This window comes from Strongylocentrotus purpuratus, unplaced genomic scaffold (genome assembly GCF_000002235.5).
Source record: "Strongylocentrotus purpuratus isolate Spur 01 unplaced genomic scaffold, Spur_5.0 spur5_scaffold_18, whole genome shotgun sequence".
Taxonomy (NCBI): Eukaryota; Metazoa; Echinodermata; class Echinoidea; order Camarodonta; family Strongylocentrotidae; genus Strongylocentrotus; species Strongylocentrotus purpuratus.
The window spans coordinates 31780625-31801166 of NW_022145603.1; the positions used below are offsets into that span (position 1 = coordinate 31780625).

General features: G+C 34.9%; 1 protein-coding gene across 1 annotated transcript in view; it reads left to right on the forward strand.

Moving 5' to 3' along the window:
* Positions 1 to 2145: 2145 nt before the first annotated feature.
* The window catches only part of LOC100893785 (ankyrin repeat domain-containing protein 50-like), a 36621-nt gene continuing 18224 nt past the window's right edge, over positions 2146 to 20542 (forward strand). Inside the window, exons 1-6 of the mRNA XM_030988934.1 lie at positions 2146 to 3688; positions 5117 to 5348; positions 7234 to 7561; positions 8511 to 8656; positions 11439 to 11488; positions 12161 to 12310. Coding sequence (XP_030844794.1) covers positions 2662 to 3688; positions 5117 to 5348; positions 7234 to 7561; positions 8511 to 8656; positions 11439 to 11488; positions 12161 to 12310 — 1933 coding nt within the window. The 5' untranslated portion in view covers positions 2146 to 2661. The remainder of the gene's footprint in view (positions 3689 to 5116; positions 5349 to 7233; positions 7562 to 8510; positions 8657 to 11438; positions 11489 to 12160; positions 12311 to 20542) is intronic.

The window sequence follows — 20542 nt, forward strand, 5'->3', positions numbered from 1 at the left end:
GAGCCCTCTCCACCTAATTTTACTACAAACACAAAAAAAAAAAAAAAAAAAAAAAAAAAAAAAATCAACAACAAAACAAACATGAGCGTACTATTTATAAATCCCTTGAACTTTCAATGTTATTATAAAGCATGATCAACTTCTGCATTATTCCTTCATCTACATATTCAATCCTATTGTGCACCGAGACTAACTCCTATACATTATTCATTCGAATCGGCCGTACACGCCGAACCGATAGATGGAAAGAAAGGGGGGGGGGGGGAAAGGAAAAAAAAATTGGGACATACTAAACCTATATCCCCAGATTTGAACTAAGACTTTAAAATATTCTTTGAAATAATGACGTCAATCCTCCTCTTTTCATTGTCCTGTTCTATCATTCCCCTATCACGTGTTATCTTCTATAGCATACTGGTTAAGGAACTGATTCTATAATAAACCACGCCCGTAAAACCATTCTGCCACGACGACCACCCGAGCTCAGAGCGTTGGTATCCACAAACTGGTTAAAGGACAGGAATTAGCATCCAAGCATCGAATCGTCGAAGTAGCATCCAAGAATCGCCGAGTCATTAAATCCGGGATCTTGAAGCACGTGACCGATTGCCGTAAATAGCGATTACGGGACTTCAACCTTCACAAGTCTCCAAGCATCGAATCGTCGTAGGAACCATGTCGGTATTTTGATCTTCTGATAAAGCAAATTCCAAGCAAAAGGCTTTCGTCTTATTAGTCTGTCTCGATTTCGGACACTTAAAAACTGGGAAGTTAACTTGTACGGAATTACACTCGTGGGTATTGGAGTCATTAAATGACTGTACGTATTTGTAATATTTGTGTAACAGCAGATTTTTATGAATTGGGAAATTAACTTGTACAGGACTACACTCGTGGGTATTGGAGTAATTAAATGTCCGTACGTATATGTAATATTTGTGTAACAGCAGATTTCTATGAATTTAGATGTTGATGTAGTTCTCAATAAACAGTCTGTAGAACTCATTTATGAGAGTGTCTGGCTATTTTGTATATCCGGGGAAAATCTTGACACTTGGCTTTTTTTTTTGTGGGGAGGGGGGGGGGGGTCCATTTTTGTCTGCCCGAAATTTTAATTTGTTTCGGGGAAAATCAAAATTACGGAAAAATAATCTGTCGAGACAGTTCAAGAAAAAAAAAAAAAAAAAAAAATGATAAACAAATTTGGGGGAAAAAAAAAAAAAAAAAATTCTTACCCCCAAAATCATGTGGAAAAAATAATTTTCAAGGGTAAAAAAAAATTCGAAAAAAAAAAATTGGGGAAAAACAAAATGTGGACAAAATAATTTCAAGGGGAAAAAAAAATTCATGAAAAAAAAAATTACCCTCGGTAATGGTGTAATGTGTGTGACATACAGTCCTCAAGAGGGCGACATGCATTGATTAAAAATATATTCAATTCACCAGCTGGTTAATATAACACCGAAAAGTGACCGGCCAGGAAAATATAACAATTTGGATCCTCGCAATTGATATCACGTGACGAGCTCTGGACCAATCACATCTCGGTATCTGTCTAAGCTATCTAAATATAAAAGAATAATGAATAGGTCTACATAAAATGACAATTTTATCTAAGATGAGGGATTTTAGATCGAGAAATCATGAGGGGGAAAAGGTGCGGCGAGTTGTGCGAAAAGCACCCCACCCTGGACAACTCGACCGTGGCGAGTTGTCCAGGGTATTGTGGCGAGATGTCCAGGGTATTGGGGCGGGTTGTCTTGGGGCGGGTTGTCTTTGTGGCGAGTTGTCTGGACCCCTTTATGTTGACGAATTATGGGTAAATACAAAAATTGTATGCGATCAAGTGTGTAGGATCAATAGAAATTATGTCAGTAAATAACGCTGCGACTATTTGGTTTCGGCTCATTCTAATTAGTCAACCATGCATTTATTCTCTGTTCATGTAAGATTGCATTACATTGCAGCAAAGCTGAGGTCAGGTCACGGTGACGTACTATCATGATGACGTTTTTCAAAACAACGCCCGTTTCTCACAAAAGGCTCCGCCATTTCCGCCATGACTGTTCCATCGGTTAGTTTGATCCGGAAACTGTAAGCGCACACAAATGAATTATATAGTTCATACCTTTGAGTAATGTACCATCAAACACAACTTAAATTCTTCGGATAAAAAGCAAGGAGTTACATTTTAAGCGTTCAATTGTGGAACAAATTTATCCACGGATTTGTGAACCGAATGGATAATCTACCATTTCATTTAGAAACAACAGACCTTTGATGTTATATTTGGATGGTCCGGAGCATGTTGGCTTATGTGAAGGAAATCAGACGATTAAAGTGGATATATCAAACTTCTACGGAGACGGATTCTTTAATAATAGAATAGGAATTGTGCAAATTAGATCTTTTTCTCTGTCATAGTTTACAATGCATAATCATTAGTAGGCTTCGAATAGTTTAAACCTGCAGGGTAACAGAGAAAGATATATATCTCTCAACCTGTAGAGCGGATAACTTCATTGATGTATTTAGTCTCTTCCATCAACGATTTACAGAACGCAAATGTGACTTTGACAAACACGAAATATTAGGTCTAGAACGAAGAAAATATCCATACTGATTTGCTTCAAAATTGGGTCCACAGATTATTAGCAAAACATGGCTAAAAGAGCAGTAAATGAGCCTGCTGAGGTCGATAAAGCCCTTCTCATGGCAGCTTCAAATGGTTGTTTTGAAATGGTTGTGTATCTCGTTGGTCAAGGAGCACAGATGAAGAAGGGTGGTAAAAATGGTTTTACACCACTTCATGTTGCATCACAAGAGGGTCATCTTGACGTAGTTGAGTACCTCGTTGGTCAAGGAGCACAGATTGAAGATCGTGATAATGATGATTCGACACCTCTTCACTATGCATCATGCCATGGTCACCTCGATGTAGTTAAGTATCTCATTGGTCAAGAAGCACAGGTTGATTATCCCAATAAAAATGGTATCACGGCTCTTTTTTTTGCATCAAATGCAGGTCATCGTGACCTAGTTGAGTACCTCGTTGGTCAAGGAGCACAGGTTGAGAAGTGTGATAATAATAAGGGTATGACACCACTTCATGCTGCATCTCAAAAGGGTCATCTTTACGTAGTTGAGTACCTCGTTGGCCAAGGAGCACAGGTAGAGAAGGGAGATAATGATGGTGATACACCTCTTCACTTTGCATCAAAAGAGGGTCATCTTGACGTAGTTGAGTATCTCGTTGGCGAAGGAGCGCAGGTAGAGAGGGGAGATAATAATGGTGGTACACCTCTTTTGTTTGCATCATGGAATGGTCACCTTGACGTAGTTCAGTACCTCGTTGGCCAAGGAGCGCAGGTAGAGAGGGGAGATAATAAGAGTAATACACCTCTTATGTTTGCATCATGCGGTGGTCACCTTGACGTAGTTCAGTACCTCGTTGGCCAAGGAGCGCAGGTAGAGAAGGGAAATAATGATGGTATGACACCTCTTTACTCTGCATCAGGCGATGGTCATTTCGATGTAGTTAAGTATCTGATTGGTCAAGGAGCACATATTGATAAGCCTACTAAACTTGGTACAACGGCTCTTATTGTTGCATCAGAAGCAGGTCATATTGACGTAGTTCAGTACCTCATGAGTAAACAAGCACAGAGGAAAGAAGCATCACCTGAAGGTATGATTCGCATTTTAACCGGGATCACTATTTCATGTAAACAAAGTGATATATATATATATATATATATATATATATATATAGGAAAAGAACTGTATAGGGACATACCTGTCATTACTTTTAAGTTGTTTTTATCCTTTACCTTTTTTGAAAGGTATATGTAAATTTCTACATATAAATGTATACGATGTAATTTTTTTTCTTCTTTAATCTTTTAACTAATGAACTGTTTACCCCGACTAATCCAGATTACTGATCTGGATTTTCCTCTCCCTGTGACTGAACGAACTGAACTGTATACAAAATAAATTATACCGGTATATTGCCGTTTGGTCCAATGGCACTTGGTCAAATAGCCAGTTCATCTCACTTTATTTAGTCCACACCCAGTTTACATGAGTAAACCCTATGTATACCCGCTATACATGGTCAACCAACGTTTCAGCCAATCATCATGCCAGTCAATTTACCGGCCGCAGTGCCAATAGCCACTTGTCTGTAACAAATTGGTAGAATTGCCGCTTCATCCAATATATATATATATATATATATATTTAATTTTCGTGCCATAAACTTTTGGTCTATTATGATTTGGTCCAATTTATTTTTTGTCTAATATCAAGTGCTCCAAACCAAATTAGTCCAGTTCCCATTTGGTCCAAGCATCATATTCCCGTTGTCTATAATTTCATTATATCTATTTGCTCTCAGCCAATCAAATGTGATGATTTCAGTAGCTTATAACAGTTATTGTAACTTATAACAGCCCTGATCCGTGTACTACTTTACGAATTAAGAACGAATTTAGATTTAAATACAAACTTTTTTGAAGAAATTGGATTGTTCAATTGGAAACTGTAACAACATGAATAGCTATTATACCTACTGGATATTGGAATCAGAGATTAATCCCGATGGGTGGGGGGGGGGAGCACTCCAATAATTTGTTCATATTCGAATGGGCGCGCCACATAATACAAAGAGAGAGAACAAGAAGAAAAAGGGTCGTTTTTGTTGGTTAAAACGCATAACGCTTACACACAATTAATGATTATTGTAAAGTAGTTGATGGAAAAAATGGTGTTAGACGAAATGATGTAAGACCATATGAAAATTGGACCAAATGATTATTAACACAAATTTTATTTCTGAAGATTTACTACTTTTTGGTTATCAAATACTACTTCTTACATGACCACTATATCGTTAGGTTGTTTTCATTGTGGATTTATTCACTGGATTATCAGCAATTGAAAAAAGCGCTACATGTACCGTGTAGATATATATATATATATATTCATCATCACAAATGCTTATACAGTATCAAGAACATAGGTTAGCTGCAAGATGCTTGTAAACGGTCTCGAATAGGGTCATAACGACTGCTTAGTATTTTCTTTTCTCACTTTGATTTAAAAACGGCATTAGAATCAGCCGGGGTTAAAGTCCGTGTCCCTCAACCGGTCCTCAATCTTGAAACAATTGTGATGGCGGATCTCACTGTTAAAGACTCCAGTGGGGGGAAATATGCGTTCCATGAGAAGAAAGCAAGGAAACTTGAAGGCTGTCATTTGGGTGGAGGCTCTTTTGGGGAGGTCTACAAGGCTACACATACAGTACATGATGATGTAGCTGTGAAGCTTGCTAAATCTGGTAAAGAGTAAGTAAAAATAATCATTTAATGAAATATTGACCTATAGAGGAAAACAATTTTCCAAATGTCTGGGGCAGTATTCTGAAAACTATGTTAACTTATATGTGTCCCACAGTTAACATACCCTTAACATACATCTTAATCAGTATTATGAAAAATATGTCGAGGGTATGTTATTAATTTTTTGGTTATGCCCCTGACATGCCCATTTTTCATTTATTCTCCAATGAGACTCAGATCTCTCAGCCAATCATGTTTCATGTCAAATCCATGCATGCGGCTTGCAAAAGGTTTTGTGTATGCAGGCTGTATCTTACCCACACAGAACTATGTTATCTTAGTTTCGTACTTTACATTGTTTTCTGAATACTGGTTATGTTAACTAACATACTTTTCACATATGGTTTTATATGATTTTAGATTCCGTTGTGCTTTGCCAATTTAAAGATTTTTTTTAAATTTAAGAACCACATTTCATAAAGCATTAATGTAGAGTTGCAGTCATGAGAAAAATTATCTGGAAATATTTCAGGCAAAACATTTAACTCCACAATAATTACAGTCCTCGAGTTTCATAGACATACCTGTGAATAGAGCACACTCTGGGGTAAAACAGACTTTGACTGCAAATATGGGGACAGGAGGATGATAATCGCATGCTTCTTCGTAATTTCAGTTTGGAGAGAGAGAGATACATATTGGATCTTGGTTATATTTGGCTAAGAGTTGTTTTCCTATGTCACAAAATATGATTGCACTAGGAGACCACGAATTTTGTAAGCTAATGTCCATATTTAAATCTTCTAAGAAAAAAATCTTCATGCCTCGTGGTAACATATCGTCGGCCTTTTGCCAAAAGGGACTTAACTGCTTTTTGCCATACCGAGATAATCGCCTTTAAAGTTTTGGCCTCTCTAATAATCAAAAGTATGTGGTCGTTTTTTAGTTTTGAAGTCAATTTCGATAAATATGTTAAGTTATTAAGTTTTACATGAACTGTGTTAAATTCGTTTAAAAATATTCAGAAGTTTTCATTCTATGTGCTAAAAACATGCTAGGAGCTTTTGGCATATGGCTTGAATGTAGCTTATTTATGCCAGAAGGGCCGTAACCTACGCGGCATTATGCCAAAAGGGCCTTAACCTGCCGTTGTCGTATGCGCGCGTAGTTAGCGCCCACCTGGCATAAAGACATTTTCTTGTTTCGCAACACCTTTGGTTTGCCAGAAAGCCCCTGCTACGGCTACTGGATCACGAGAACTGATAAAACAGATTAATTAACATGTTAGAAAAGGTATTTTTGATATCTGAATATTTTTATTAATATAATGCAGCTCTCGGTGAAGTTAATTTTTAGAGATCGTACATTTAGGACACCTTTTTCGTTGTTTATTTTCATTACAGTCCCTTACTTTGACATCTGCGTATTTCATGAGTCAGCCGCATTTCATGCATCCACATCTAAAATGAATCTCACTCAGAATTCATGATCTAAATTCATGACATATACTTTCAGTGATTATTATAAGTAAATTGTGTCTACTGTAAACTAAGCATGTTTTTTTTAATAGTGTTTCTACTGATATTTATTGAATTAAATATAAAATACGAAATAATCTGTCATTGATAACAAAATTACCGTGTAGGTTAAGCCCCTATTGGCGTAAGGAAAAAAAATGAGATACACGTTAAGGGCCTTTTGAAATTCATAATTATCTTCATAAGTAAATCGAATTTCAACAAGTGAAGCACATTATTTTAAAGAGAATATTGAAATCTACAAGGTGATGTTATTAACTCAATAACCCCCCAACATCGGGTTAAAGCCCTTGAGGCATAAGGCCAACGATATCATCTTCTTTGATTAATTTTGTTCTCACTATCCTATATAGAGGTCAAGTAGTGATGTACCAGAAGGAGGCTCGAAAGCACGAGAACTCCCTCATATGTGAGCACATTGTCCCCATCAAAGGGTTTGTGGAGTGTGAAGACGATGCATGCAACTGTGGCCTTATTGGTATCGTCATGAAATACATGGAGAATGGATCTCTTTGGGACTTCCGCACTACTAAATGGCTACAGCACCCCGACCTCTTGCCTCTGATCAACAGGATGGTCTATGAAATGTCGTCTGGAATGCAATTTCTCCACTCAAAAGATATCATTCACCGGGATCTCAAGCTGGAGAACGTTCTAGTAGATGGTGATCTTCATGTCAAGGTAACGTTCTTCACCTATCATCTATGCAGCGTTTCATGAAACCATCATAAGTACTTAAGATATCACATTAACACTTGTATTGCATTTAAAATACATTTCAGTGGGATGACGGTGAACTTCTACTTATGACAGTTTCATGAAACAATGCCTTGCTCTTTTTTTCAATTTAGAATTAAGGAAAAACTTCGGAGCACCATATAAATTTGAGTATCTCAATATTTTCGTCTGAGAAGCCATGGAAGAAATCTGACAAATTGCCTTTTGAGGATTACGGTACTAAAAATATTCCTTAGCTGTTATGAACTGCAGTCTAGATTAGCATCATATAATATTTTTAGTTCCATGCCTAATACATCTTGTCTAGCTGCAAATTAAATTATCTTCATTGACTGTGATTCAGGTGCAGATTAGCGATACTGAAGATATAAAAATGACCCCAAAGGGAGGGGATACTTTTATCATAAACATTTGTAACATTCACATATTTGTGGCATGAAATTGATTTCATTTCTTGTTTCAATCATTCAAGACCAGACCTTATCATACATCATCGATGACCTTGTGCTGACAAGGTTTCCAGGAGGAACTGAGGGACTTTATCGTGTTTGGTGGTGCCCTTTCCTGGCCCTTGTCCCTTTATGCAGATGTATCACTAAAACTACAAACAAGACTATTCAATTTATCTTCTTCTTTTTTAGATATTGATTTGTGAATTGAAAAGTGCTTTATTATTTTTTAAAGATAGGCTAGTTTAATATCACACATCATAATGAAGCTTGCAGCTGAACTTATTATTGGAAGATGTGAAAGTATGTAAGATTCCCAAGAATTCTCCTTCATGAAATCAAACAGGATATTTATGGAGACATCAGTATAGAAAAGTGTGATGTGAATTTGATGGGTTCTCTCTCTCTCTCTCTCTCTCTTTCTTTTTTGATGGGATGTACAGATTGCAGATCTTGGCCTTGCAACTAATCTCCAAACTTCATTCGGTGATAGGTGTTGGGGCACGGACAGTCACAAGCCGCCAGAAGCTTTTAGAACAGACTTACCCAACTCAACTAAGGTTGTTACTCCAAAGTATGATGTCTACAGGTGAGAAAATATAATTCATATGAACAATCCTCAGAAGGCCATTACATGAGCAAAGAATTAAGCAGTGGTGATATGCCCAATCAATGTATATTCTAATTCTCGAAGGAATTCTTGAAGGAATTGTAGGTAGTGTATACTTTAATCGTCCTACATATCCAAGTATTTGAAGGAGATATTAATACAGGTTACAGTTCGAATTTTGATCATCAATATGTGAATAAAGTACATGAAGTTTTTATATTGGCTTCTTCCTCAAATCTTAACTCATACACTCATTCATTTTGGATCATTATTTTTTTTTCGTCCTTTCCACCCCCTTCTCTTTTTTTGTCTTCATTTTTTTTTGCAGCCCTTTAATGGCCGTCTGGGGCACATGTCTCCTTTGCCCCAACAGATACGCCACTGAGTAAGACACTCATAATGGGGCCTTTAATGTCATAAATATCCCTTTTGGATCAGGTGTTGAACCGCTGATTAAATATGATTAAATTGAAATTGAAAAACAAATCACATTACAGAAAATGGTTAAAGAAATGTTTGAAGAAAAACAAAATTGTGAAAGCTTACCCTGTCAGACGCTATTCTCTAGGCCCTGGACATCATGTACACACAGAGAAAAAGAGGTTTGAATTTACTCCCCATAAGTGACAATTTAATCCCCCATGTAGGAGTACCCCAAGGTTATTATTTTACTCCCTTTAAGGAGTGAAACTTGCACCCAATGGTGCTTAATTAACACCTTTTGGTTCCATTTTCATGAAAAATGGGCTCAAATTTACATCCGTGGGGTTGAATTGTATACCCTATATGATTAATTCCATACCCTGTGGGTAGTAAATCTACACCCTTCTTATGCACAGCATCAACCAATTGATCATCCCTCGAGCAATCAATCATCCATGCTTCGTAATCACCTAACAATCACTGATTCTTACTCTTTTGTCTACGTTTCACTGCTCTAAAGAAATCAAGCCAAAATCTCGAGTTATATGTCGAAAAGCCGATATGCTTACCAAACAACAGTTGTTGTGAACTCAACACAAGTGCAAACTGTAAGAACCTACTTAATATTAGCCTCGGTGAGGCTGGCCTGGATGGACGTGGAAATTATTTTATACACAACCCTGCCTTCCCGAATATCTTCCATTTACTTATACGTATAAGAAGGCAATTATGTAGTAGTTAGTAAAACAACACTTCTGCTAATTTCATTACCTTATCAAATATAACCTTCGGTACATTCCCTTATTCTTGATCAGAAAACTTTCACACAAATAATATGCCCAAATGAAACATGATAATTTTCCGCAAAATGACTAAAATATGTATATTATCCTAATTTTCTTTCATTTGGCAGTACCTATATTGACACGATACGCCATTGCTGTAGCGCTTGCGAATATGCACTCACAATTAAAAAATGCTTAACCTCCCAATACCAAAGCCCTGATTTGTTAAAATATATTGACCAATCAGAGCTCGTCTGACTAAAATAGGGTGTAAAATCACTCCCCTCAAATGACTATTGTGTACACCTTGCGTATTTCCGTGTTTTACTCCCTAAAAGGTGTAATATAACATTTCTATGTTTTGCCCTCATCTAGATGCTGAACAGGCGTTGATAAGTATTATCATATAAGTAGAAGTAGAAGTAGAATAGGGGGCGCCCTTTTTTTCCAATTTCGTTTTACTCCCCAAGAACACCTTTTATTTCTCTGTGTGTACAGTCGATCTAGAACCCTCAGATAACTATTTAGAAGGCCCAAAAGGAGAGTGACAGGGCGGAGATTTTTTATTTTTTATTTCACTGTTCTTTTAATAACTAAGAAAATAATAACACATTAAAAAACAAATGCATGCATTTTAAATCGTGTTTTTTATGTTTAAAAAAAGAAGAAAAAAGGGGCGATTTAAAACGTATTTTTGTCAAGTGAACCGGTAACATTGTTGAAGGTTGATGGAAAAAATGCGTAATGTGTGTAGGCAATGTTACTTATTATATTCCTTCTACCGTACTAACACTATAACATTAAAAAAATCCTGAAATAAATTCTCAAACCACAATTCTTCTTTGAAGGCGCCACTGTGCAACACCCTCTAACAGTAAATTCTCCCAACTAATTTTTGAATTCTCCTAACCGTCTTTCCATGAAAGTAAGCCATAAAACAAACTTTTATAATCCTTTCAACACTTAGATGTTTTTAATTAAAATTATAATAAACAAGTTGGGAGAACTCTGAAATCGATCAGATCAGTTTTCCCCAATTGTTATCATTAATAATGGTCTGTTTTCACGCAAACTTTCAGATTATCGTAAATTGTACATCTAGCATTGAAATAACGACCTTAGCACCAGTTTCTCTAATCTGAACAATGTTACCACGTCCCTTTAATGTAACCAACCTGATTTCTTAGTTTCATAATTATATTAAGTCAGGATGATAATGTCTTTAATAAACTTTGTATATACAAATTATTCAACTTCAACAAGTTTTTCGGGACCAATTCAATGAAGTTCATACTTTATTGTGTATTTTCATGAATAATGAATTTACATGCTTAATATTTACAGAAACATGAAGTAAAAATAAAGAACAGTGTATTTCACTGTAATTAACACAACCAATGAGTAATGTCCAGATAATATCTGCTTTTAGTCAGTTTTGTATAAACTTGAGTGCAATGTTTTGCAGTATGTGCGAGATTTATTTGATGTATTACTTTATTTCATATTGTACAATTAACACATTCCAAAGTTTTTTGTCATGCATTAACCCACAGCTTTGCGATGACTCTCTATGAACTTCTGACAGGTATTCACCCATACTCTGGTGAGTTTTTGCTTCTTTTTTTGATAAAATTATTTAGATTTTTATGTTTATTTATTGAGTTGAGTTGAGTTGAGTTGAGTTTTATTGATTTCACATTTCACATGCAGAAATAATACAGATAACAAAATATACATAAAATACATATTGTTTCATAATATAAAAAATGAATATATTAATTGACAAGGTAATCATCACATTTGTTTGACAACTAATATCATTTAAAGGAAACCCAGATAAAAGTACAAACCTGACTACCAAAAGAGCGCACGTATTTTGTAAGTAAACAATCCGGTGACTGACTGATTTAAATTCTCTCTGAGGGACATGGTAATTCGGTTAAATGCCTTACCAAAGAGCACTAGTGAAGTGAATCTACATGATTGAGAACCTGGGCCTCCCAGTTATGAGATAACTGTTCTACCACTGAGCCAACTCACATTCTCAAAAATGGTGTAATTTTTTTAAAACTAGATCAGAAATCAGGTTATTAATACAAAATTATGTTACAAAGAGGCTATAGCCTCAATTTGACAATGCTCATGAATTTAGTTTGATTGCACTAACATTTGATTGCAAGTTTTACTCATTATAATTGTAATTTCAGTCATTCATTTTTATTGCTAAAGCAATTAATTTCCCTGAATTTAAATGTATATATTGTTTGAATACCAGACAGAGGATTTGACATGATGAAGCTACTGAAAGTAGAAGAAAAACAACCTCCCTGTCTGCAACCTGTTCCAGTAAACACTCCTAAAGATCTGATCGAAGTTATGAAAGAGTCATGGAGCTATGAAGCAAATGAACGTCCAAATTTCATAGGTTTGTTCATACTCTATTGACCTTAAAGAGGGGGTATTCTACTGATACTACTTCATATTTACGTTTACTGCCATCTGCTGCTCACAATATCCCACGGCGTCGATAGCCATGTCCCACAATGCATCACCAACGGCATGACACGCGCATGATGAAGCTTGGGTACATGACCGGAATCGCTCAATGCGTACGCCGTCCAACCGTCACCGAAAGATTGCGCAATTGAAAATACGTAGTGGTAGCGATGTCAGTAAATACCCTGCATTTATTTGATATATCACAGTCTTTATACATAAATTATTTTGAATTCGACATTGCCATGACTGAAGTAGGATACAGTGATTTGTCGTTTTTATTGTCTAATGAAATGTATTATTATTTAACAATCTTAAGAGGAAATGCCATGAACAGAAGGGAATTTGTTTAATATTTGTTTTAAAGCAGTAAAGAATTCTGTAATTTCTTTTTAGAGGGAGGAATATTGACTCTGAGATTGTGGATAAGTTGATATTACCATTTAAATCTCAGATAAGAACTTCTAAATCGATTGCCAACATATAAATCATTGTATGAGGGAGATTCGATTAACTCATCAAAGATGGTTGTTATCTGGGGGTAATTTATCTTGAGGATAATTGTTCTAGGAGGTCATTTCCATGTTGTAAATATCCCAAGGGCTATCATACACTCAGAAGTAAATTTCCACGTTGTAAATGTCCATAGACGTTTAAAAGGATATCGGTTGTCCTACGGATGTGTTTACCAGGGGCAGTTGTCCTGATACTGAAAATACTTCCATTACAGTTGGGCATGAATTGCCCATTTGCTTTCAATTAAAGGGTATGGCGTAATATTAAACATGTCTCCTGATAAGGTCTTGATTAGGTCTAGACTAAAATGTTTGTGCTTTATTTCTAACCATTCACACATTTGTTGTTCTTGTTTTGTTATCAGAAATTACAGATAGGGTAAATAAACTTGATACTGAACCAAGTTATGACTCACTTCGACCCTATTTAGGAGAGGTAAGTCTATTTGTTATTTTGTCTCCTTTTTCTTGTACTTTAGGCGAAGCAAAGTTAGTTTTTACTATTTATTGGAGGTCAGTCTAAGAATATCAAGTAATCATTATTCTGATGTAATGTTTTACAATTAATACTGAATACATATAAATCTGTGTGAATAACAAAACGCGTTGAAAAAGAATTCAGGAAATCTGCATATTGTTTCCACTGAACATCAAATATTATTTGTTTTGCATAGGCCTGTTGACGAACTGTTCCATCTTAATTTTGATTTGCTTTATCTCCGTGTGCATTTGTAGGATTTGAAATATTGCGTCATCCAGTGGCTTTTGCAAATACAAAAATGTTTTCCTTCCAAAATCTGTATCACACATTGTTTTTTACATCTTCGAGATGTAGCTACAGTGTTCTTATTTATTAGATAGCTTGTATTTTGTCTCAAAATTTCAATTATACAGCGGAGGTCTTAGAAGAAGAAGGATGGAAGACTTAACCGTGTATGACCACACCCCTGTCGAGCAGAGTAACATCAATACAGCAAATACCTATCACTAAAACAGTGACACAAAATCAGATGGAAGTTCAAGAAAGTCAGCCTCTCTCTCTCTCTCTCTCTCTCTCTCTCTCTATATATATATATATATATGTCTCCCTTTTAGTTTGTGTTACACAACGCAGATGGTCGTCATCGTGTAGTTCAGTGTGATGATGATGATGATGATGATGATGATGAACAGCATTTGTATGGCGCCATATATCTGTTTCAGATAACATTTAAAGGTGCGAGCTCCTCCAATAAAAATTAGCATTTAAATGTATAAAGGAAGAGTGAACAAGCATACAGAAGGGAATTTAATGTACGGTTATAATAATATATATTTTGTTTTTCAAGCGCCTAAAAGTAAAATCAATAATCGACTGCTTTATTTCATTTAATTATGAATTAACATGGCATAGTTGTTAAACGATCGCAACTACTAAAAATCATGTTCGGATCGCGTAATACGCCATTTTAATTGGATTGAATTGAATTGGTTCGGATTACTGAGAAATCACAGTAAACAAGCAGCTCGCAGGCTGAAAATGTTCAATTTACAAACAATTTAAAAATATAGAGAGATATAAATATATACAAAACTAAAATACATATTGTAAGTCAACTTTTGCAGAAATTATTTAGCATTGGTAAGATGAAATCGAAATTGCAAAACAAAGTTATAAGCTTAATGTTCATGTTGGAAGACCAAGACGGTGAGAAGGAGAGAATGGAGGGAAAAGGGAAGTTGTTTGAGCGAAAGGGTTGAGAAAGTATTTAACAATTGCTATACAAACATTTCTATTACCAAAATTGAAATTAAACATTAACAAAAAAACTATTGGATGAGATGAAATTAAACCGTAAAAGTCAAGATTTCTAGAGGTGATGGACGAAGCTATTGACATTCTCTGAAGTTGGCGGTCTGCTGCGTTCACAGATACTGTTGATTGTAAAATTATAATTTAAAATATTTTTCTTTTCTTTTTTGTGTTTAAAATTAAATTGTTTTTATATTTGGAAACATAGTTTTAATGTAATATTCGATTATTTTGCATTACATTATTGACCGCATATATTTGTTTTAAAACCAACAAACAAAGAAATTGATTTGTCTAAAGTAGTTGTGATCTTGTTTTTGTCTAGTATACAGACATTATCTCATATTAATTATTGATTGCCATTGTTATATACATGTATCTTATACACGTTATGTATGCGAATTCTGGATATTAATTTGCTTTAATGTCATACCTTCCTAATCTGTACATACCATTCGTGTTCAGAATACATATGTGTATTGTTATGGTGTGAAAATAGAGGAATATTTTCTGGGTTTTAAGTATCGTTCACAATATATTGTATATGTAATTTTCTTGCGACTGAATTGTACATAGACAATATTGCTTTGAGAAGGGGGGAATAATATTAATCAGAATTTATACTTAATTTTAAAAGGAGTGTTCTAAGTTTGCGTCTTATCTTGACTATCTACATTGTATAAACACGCCTAGTGAGCATTGCGGTAGATTTACACCTGTCAATACGGGGCTACATAATACCGTTTACATGTAGACATATTTTATTTGCCTGTGAAAGCAAATGATCAATACAGTGCCTTATTAACATAGTATTGTAAATGTCTTATCTTGTGACGGAATTGTACATATACCATGTAGACCATTCTAAAATGGTGTAGAAAGAAGATAATTACCTTAGTTTTAGTCACATTATTATTTAGTTTTAAAGGTTATTATTTTAGTTTTAAAGATGATTTTGTTTTGTTTACACTTTCACTTCAGTTGTTGATATTGTATATAGCTTTTACATGACTGTATAGGCATATATTTTTACAAATTATTTTTATGACAAACCGGTGATGAGTTTATTCCGAATTTATAATACATAACTCTATTATGTCATTTTATGAAAACATATATAATTAAAGTTGCTATAGATTTTCATGCATCAATATATAACAAACAAAGTTCCATATGTGCATCGCCTGTCACAACGAGGGAACGTACATTCAAATCTATAGATATCATGACCGCAACTTTTTTTTAGAAAATTCAACTCAAAGGCAATTTCAATACCCTATTGTATGTCCTATGGAAATCATACTAACTCAAAACTTCATTGTCATGTTCGTACATTTCAATAGGTGACGAACAAGGCTATTGAAACTGCCGTATTATTTAAGTAGTTGCTGTCGTATTGAATATTGATGCATTCACAACATAATTATAGAAGTCGGTTATTCACAAGTTGCAGTCTGTCATCTTTTCTTTATTTGTACACATTGATCAATACAATCACATGGACAGCTGAACAGTAGCATGTCTCTTTTGACTCTGCCCAAGTTTTTAATGAAATAAATGTTCAACCCGATAATTGTATTCATTCCAATTGAATGAACTCATATAATAATAATGAAAGTAACTTGGGCAAGGAATAAGAAGGTTTATAAAGCTTTTTGAAATGACTAGTCACTCTCCATGCCTTTTGTACATCAAATTTCATGTTTTTCCTTCTTTCTTGTGATCGAGATGATTTACTCTCCTGAAAGCAAGGTATAGACTGCGAAATGATATTCTACTTCACATGTTATGAAGTCGGATCAAGAACACAATTAAATACGAAGAAAACGAAAGAATTGTGAAATTTGATGAACAAAAGGCATGGAGAGTTGTCCATGAAGTGATGTCATCAAATAGAATATCGCCCTCTAGTGACTAGTCGTTTCAAAAAGCTTTAGCTTCCTTGTTCCTTGCCCGATTTTGTTCAAAATGTTCACTGATTTTATTTAAATATCTAAAACTTTACAATAAAAGTAACTTAGTATGAAGGTTTTGGTTTTCTTTAAATACGATTGAAACAAGTATATATATATATATATATATATATTTATACTTATCAGTCTCGAGCTATTAGATTGTGGGTTAGTTCTCTTTCTATACTTAGGGATTTTAAGGTGTGAATTCTTATTCGTATCCAATGCTATACATTTTAATGTAATAATTCCTAAAAGCGTACATTATTAAAAAGATCATTTCATGGAAGTCAAAATATGCTGCGAAAATAGATTATCATTTTTTTAAGAAAATTATTCTCTTGTAATTAAATGATATAGAGTGTTCTAAAATGGTATGAGTTTAATACAACAAAATAACGCTGGTATATCCCATTTCCTGAGAGGTGCCTTTCTTCCTAAAATAAAAGTTAATGATTGGAACTGAAATCCATCGACTCATCTTTTCTGTTATAATCACCGGTGGTCTTGTGTGGTTGATGTACGAGGGAGACTAGAGCCTCGTACAAAATAAGAGAGCAAACATTGAAAAAGACTGAGTGCTTAATGTATTTACGAAAGCAGTTAGACAATTTCAGTAAGAGTTATCCTGAAGCCTACATAATTGCTTACATAATTTCATGGAAGTCAATGTTTGATTATGGTGTGGAAACAAATGATAATTTGTCGTTTTATTCAAGTCATGCTTGCAGGTAATCAGAACATTTTCAGTTTTTTGCCCTAAAATCTCGTTCAAATGGATTTGTACATGCCATGTTCAATACAATGGTGCTCAGTAAAGCGTGCTTTGGAATGCTGTGATAAATATATCACATAAAAGCACCCCGGCCCCTCGATACTTCACTGATGTCTTTCTAGTGTTCATGCATAACGATGAAAATATTTTTGTTCAAATGCTTTTCAATTCGTCCACAAAAGCTCTCCTTGGTTGAAGTTCAGACCACAAGCCAGACAATTGACTTTATTTCTTTCGATTTTGTTCTTCTCTTCCATCAATAGCAAGTAGTGTCTGAATTAATTACACTAGGTATTACTTCAGCGGAGCAGTAAACTCCCACATTTGGGCAATTTACAAAAAGAAAGCAAATTTGATCTCACTGTGGGGGTCACAAGGTTCATAATTTTCATGTCAATCTGACATATTAAGTGTCGTCATTAAATTAATGTTAAGCGCAAGAGGGCATCCTTATTGTATTGTCTATGTATATAAATCCAACCTCCATAGTAAAGAACTTTCAGAGAAAGTAGAAAAATCAGGGAAGCAGACAAGTAAAAATTGAAATAAAATCGGACAAAAACTAACAAAGATATGACTTTTGGAAAGTTGTAATCAGTATACGTATCTGAGCTTCAAATTGTCTGAAATGGTAATGTCTCTGCTATGCAGTGCCAGACAATATTCTCATTAATTCCTAAACACATAATTACGGCAATTTAGATTCATCTCTCTGAATGTATGACTCGGGATGGTCTTTTCCCTTAAAAAGGACTTATCATAATATACGATCTATACGAGGCCTATATCTTGAGTAGAGACCCATGGGAAACGACAATTAGAACAAAAGAGAAATTAATGATATTTGTGTACACGACTAACGGGATTATTGTCAATTCACTGACAACATTGCCTATTTGAGAATCGCATAGCTACACTGATCTCATTGTTTAAACATTCATAACTCTCCTAATATTAAGCTGATTGATTCTTACTGTCGCCATTCTGTTTTTCTTATTTTGTTTCGCTTTCATACAAATGGACTAGTTACAAAGATAGAAATGCCCTAATTAACCGTATGCATATGACCATCCGAGAGGAAAAGTTATATTCCGATAAAATGCCTTGCTCTTCTGAAAAAGTTCCATTTTTGAAAAAGACAGAAATCTTTATTCATTGCAATGAATTCCACTATTATTTAGAGAAGCGTATGAGAACTATCACTCATAGGGTTTTATAGTTTTCATTTTATTAAGGTATTACTTGCATGTGATTTTAACATCTTTAGGGCTTTTTTTCTTCAAAATCTCACTCAAATGGATTTGTACATGCCTTGTTCAATACAATGGTGCTCCGTAAAGCGTGCTATGGAATGCTGTGATAAATATATCACATAAAAGCACCCCGTCCCTTCGATACGTCACTGATGTTTTTCTAGTGTTCATGCATAATGATGAAATTATTTTTCTTTACATGCTTTTTAATTCGTCCACAAAAGCTCTCCTAGGTTAAAGTTCAGACCACAAACCAGACAATTGACTTTATTTCTTTTGATTTTTTTCTTCTCTTCCATCAATAGATGGTGCCAGAATTGATTACACTGGGTATTACTTCAGCGGAGCAGTAAACTCCCACATTTGGGCAATTTACAAAGAGAAAGCAAATTTGATCTCACTGTGGGGGTCACAAGGTTCATAATTTGTATGTCAATCTGACATATTAAGTGTCATCATTAAATCAATATTAAGCGCAAGAGGGCATCCTTATTGTATGTTCTATGAATATAAATCCAACCTCCATAGTGAAGAACTTTCAGAGAAAGTAGAAAAATCAGGGAAGCAGACAAGTACAAATTGGAATAAAATCGGACAAAAACTAACAAAGATATGACTTTTGGAAAGTTGTTATCAGTATACGTCTCTGAGCTTCAAATTGTCTGAAATGGTATTGTCTCTGCTATGCAGTGCCAGACATTTTTCTCATTTATTCCAAAACACAAAATTACTGCAATTTAAATTCATCTCTCCAAATGTATGACTCGGGATGGTCTTTTCCCTTAAAAAGGACCTATCATAATATATGATCTATAAAGAGGCCTATATCTTGAGTAGAGAACCATGGGAAACGACAATTAGAACAAAAGAGAAATTAATGATATTTGTGTACACGACTAACGGGAGTATTGTCAATCCACTGACAACATTGCCTATTTGAGAATCGCTTAGCTACACTGTTCTCATTTTTCAAACATTCATAACTCTCCTATTATTAAGCTTATTGTTTGTAACTTTCGCAATTCTGTTTTTCTTATTTTTTGTCGCTTTCATACAAATGGACTAGTTATAAAGATAGGAATGCCCTAATTAACCGTGTGCATATGACCATTCGAGAGGGGAAGTTATATTCCGATAGGATGCCTTGCTCTTCTGAAAGTGTTCCATTTTTGAAAAATGCAGAAATCTTTATTCATTGCAATGAATTCCATTATTATTTAGAGAAGTGTATGAGAACTATCACTCATTGGGTTTCATAGTTTTCATTTTATTAAGGTATTACTTGCATGGGCTTTTTTTCTCCAAAATCCCGTTCAAATGGAATTGTTCATGCCATGTTTAATACAATGGTGCTCCGTAAAGCGTGCTATGGAATGCTGTGCTAAATATATCACGTGATAGAACCCCGGCCCCTCGATACGTCACTGATGTCTTTCTAGTGTTCATGCATAACGATGACAATATTTTTCCTTTCACTCCTTTAAATTCGTCCACAAAAGCTCCTTAGGTTAAAGTTCAGACCACAAACCAGACAATTGACTTTATTTCTTTCGATTTTTTTCTTCTCTTCCATCAATAGATTGTAGTGCCAGAATTGATTACACTGGGTATTACTTCAGCGGAGCAGTAAACTCCCACGTTGGCGCAATTTACAAAGAGAAAGCAAATTTGATCTCACTGTAGGGGTCACAAGGTTCATAATTTTTATGTCAATCTGACATATTAAGTGTCATCATTAAATCAATATTAAGCGCAAGAGGGCATCCTTATTGTATGTTCTATGAATATAAATCCAACCTCCATAGTGAAGAACTTTCAGAGAAAGTAGAAAAATCAGGGAAGCAGACAAGTAAAAATTGGAATAAAATCGGACA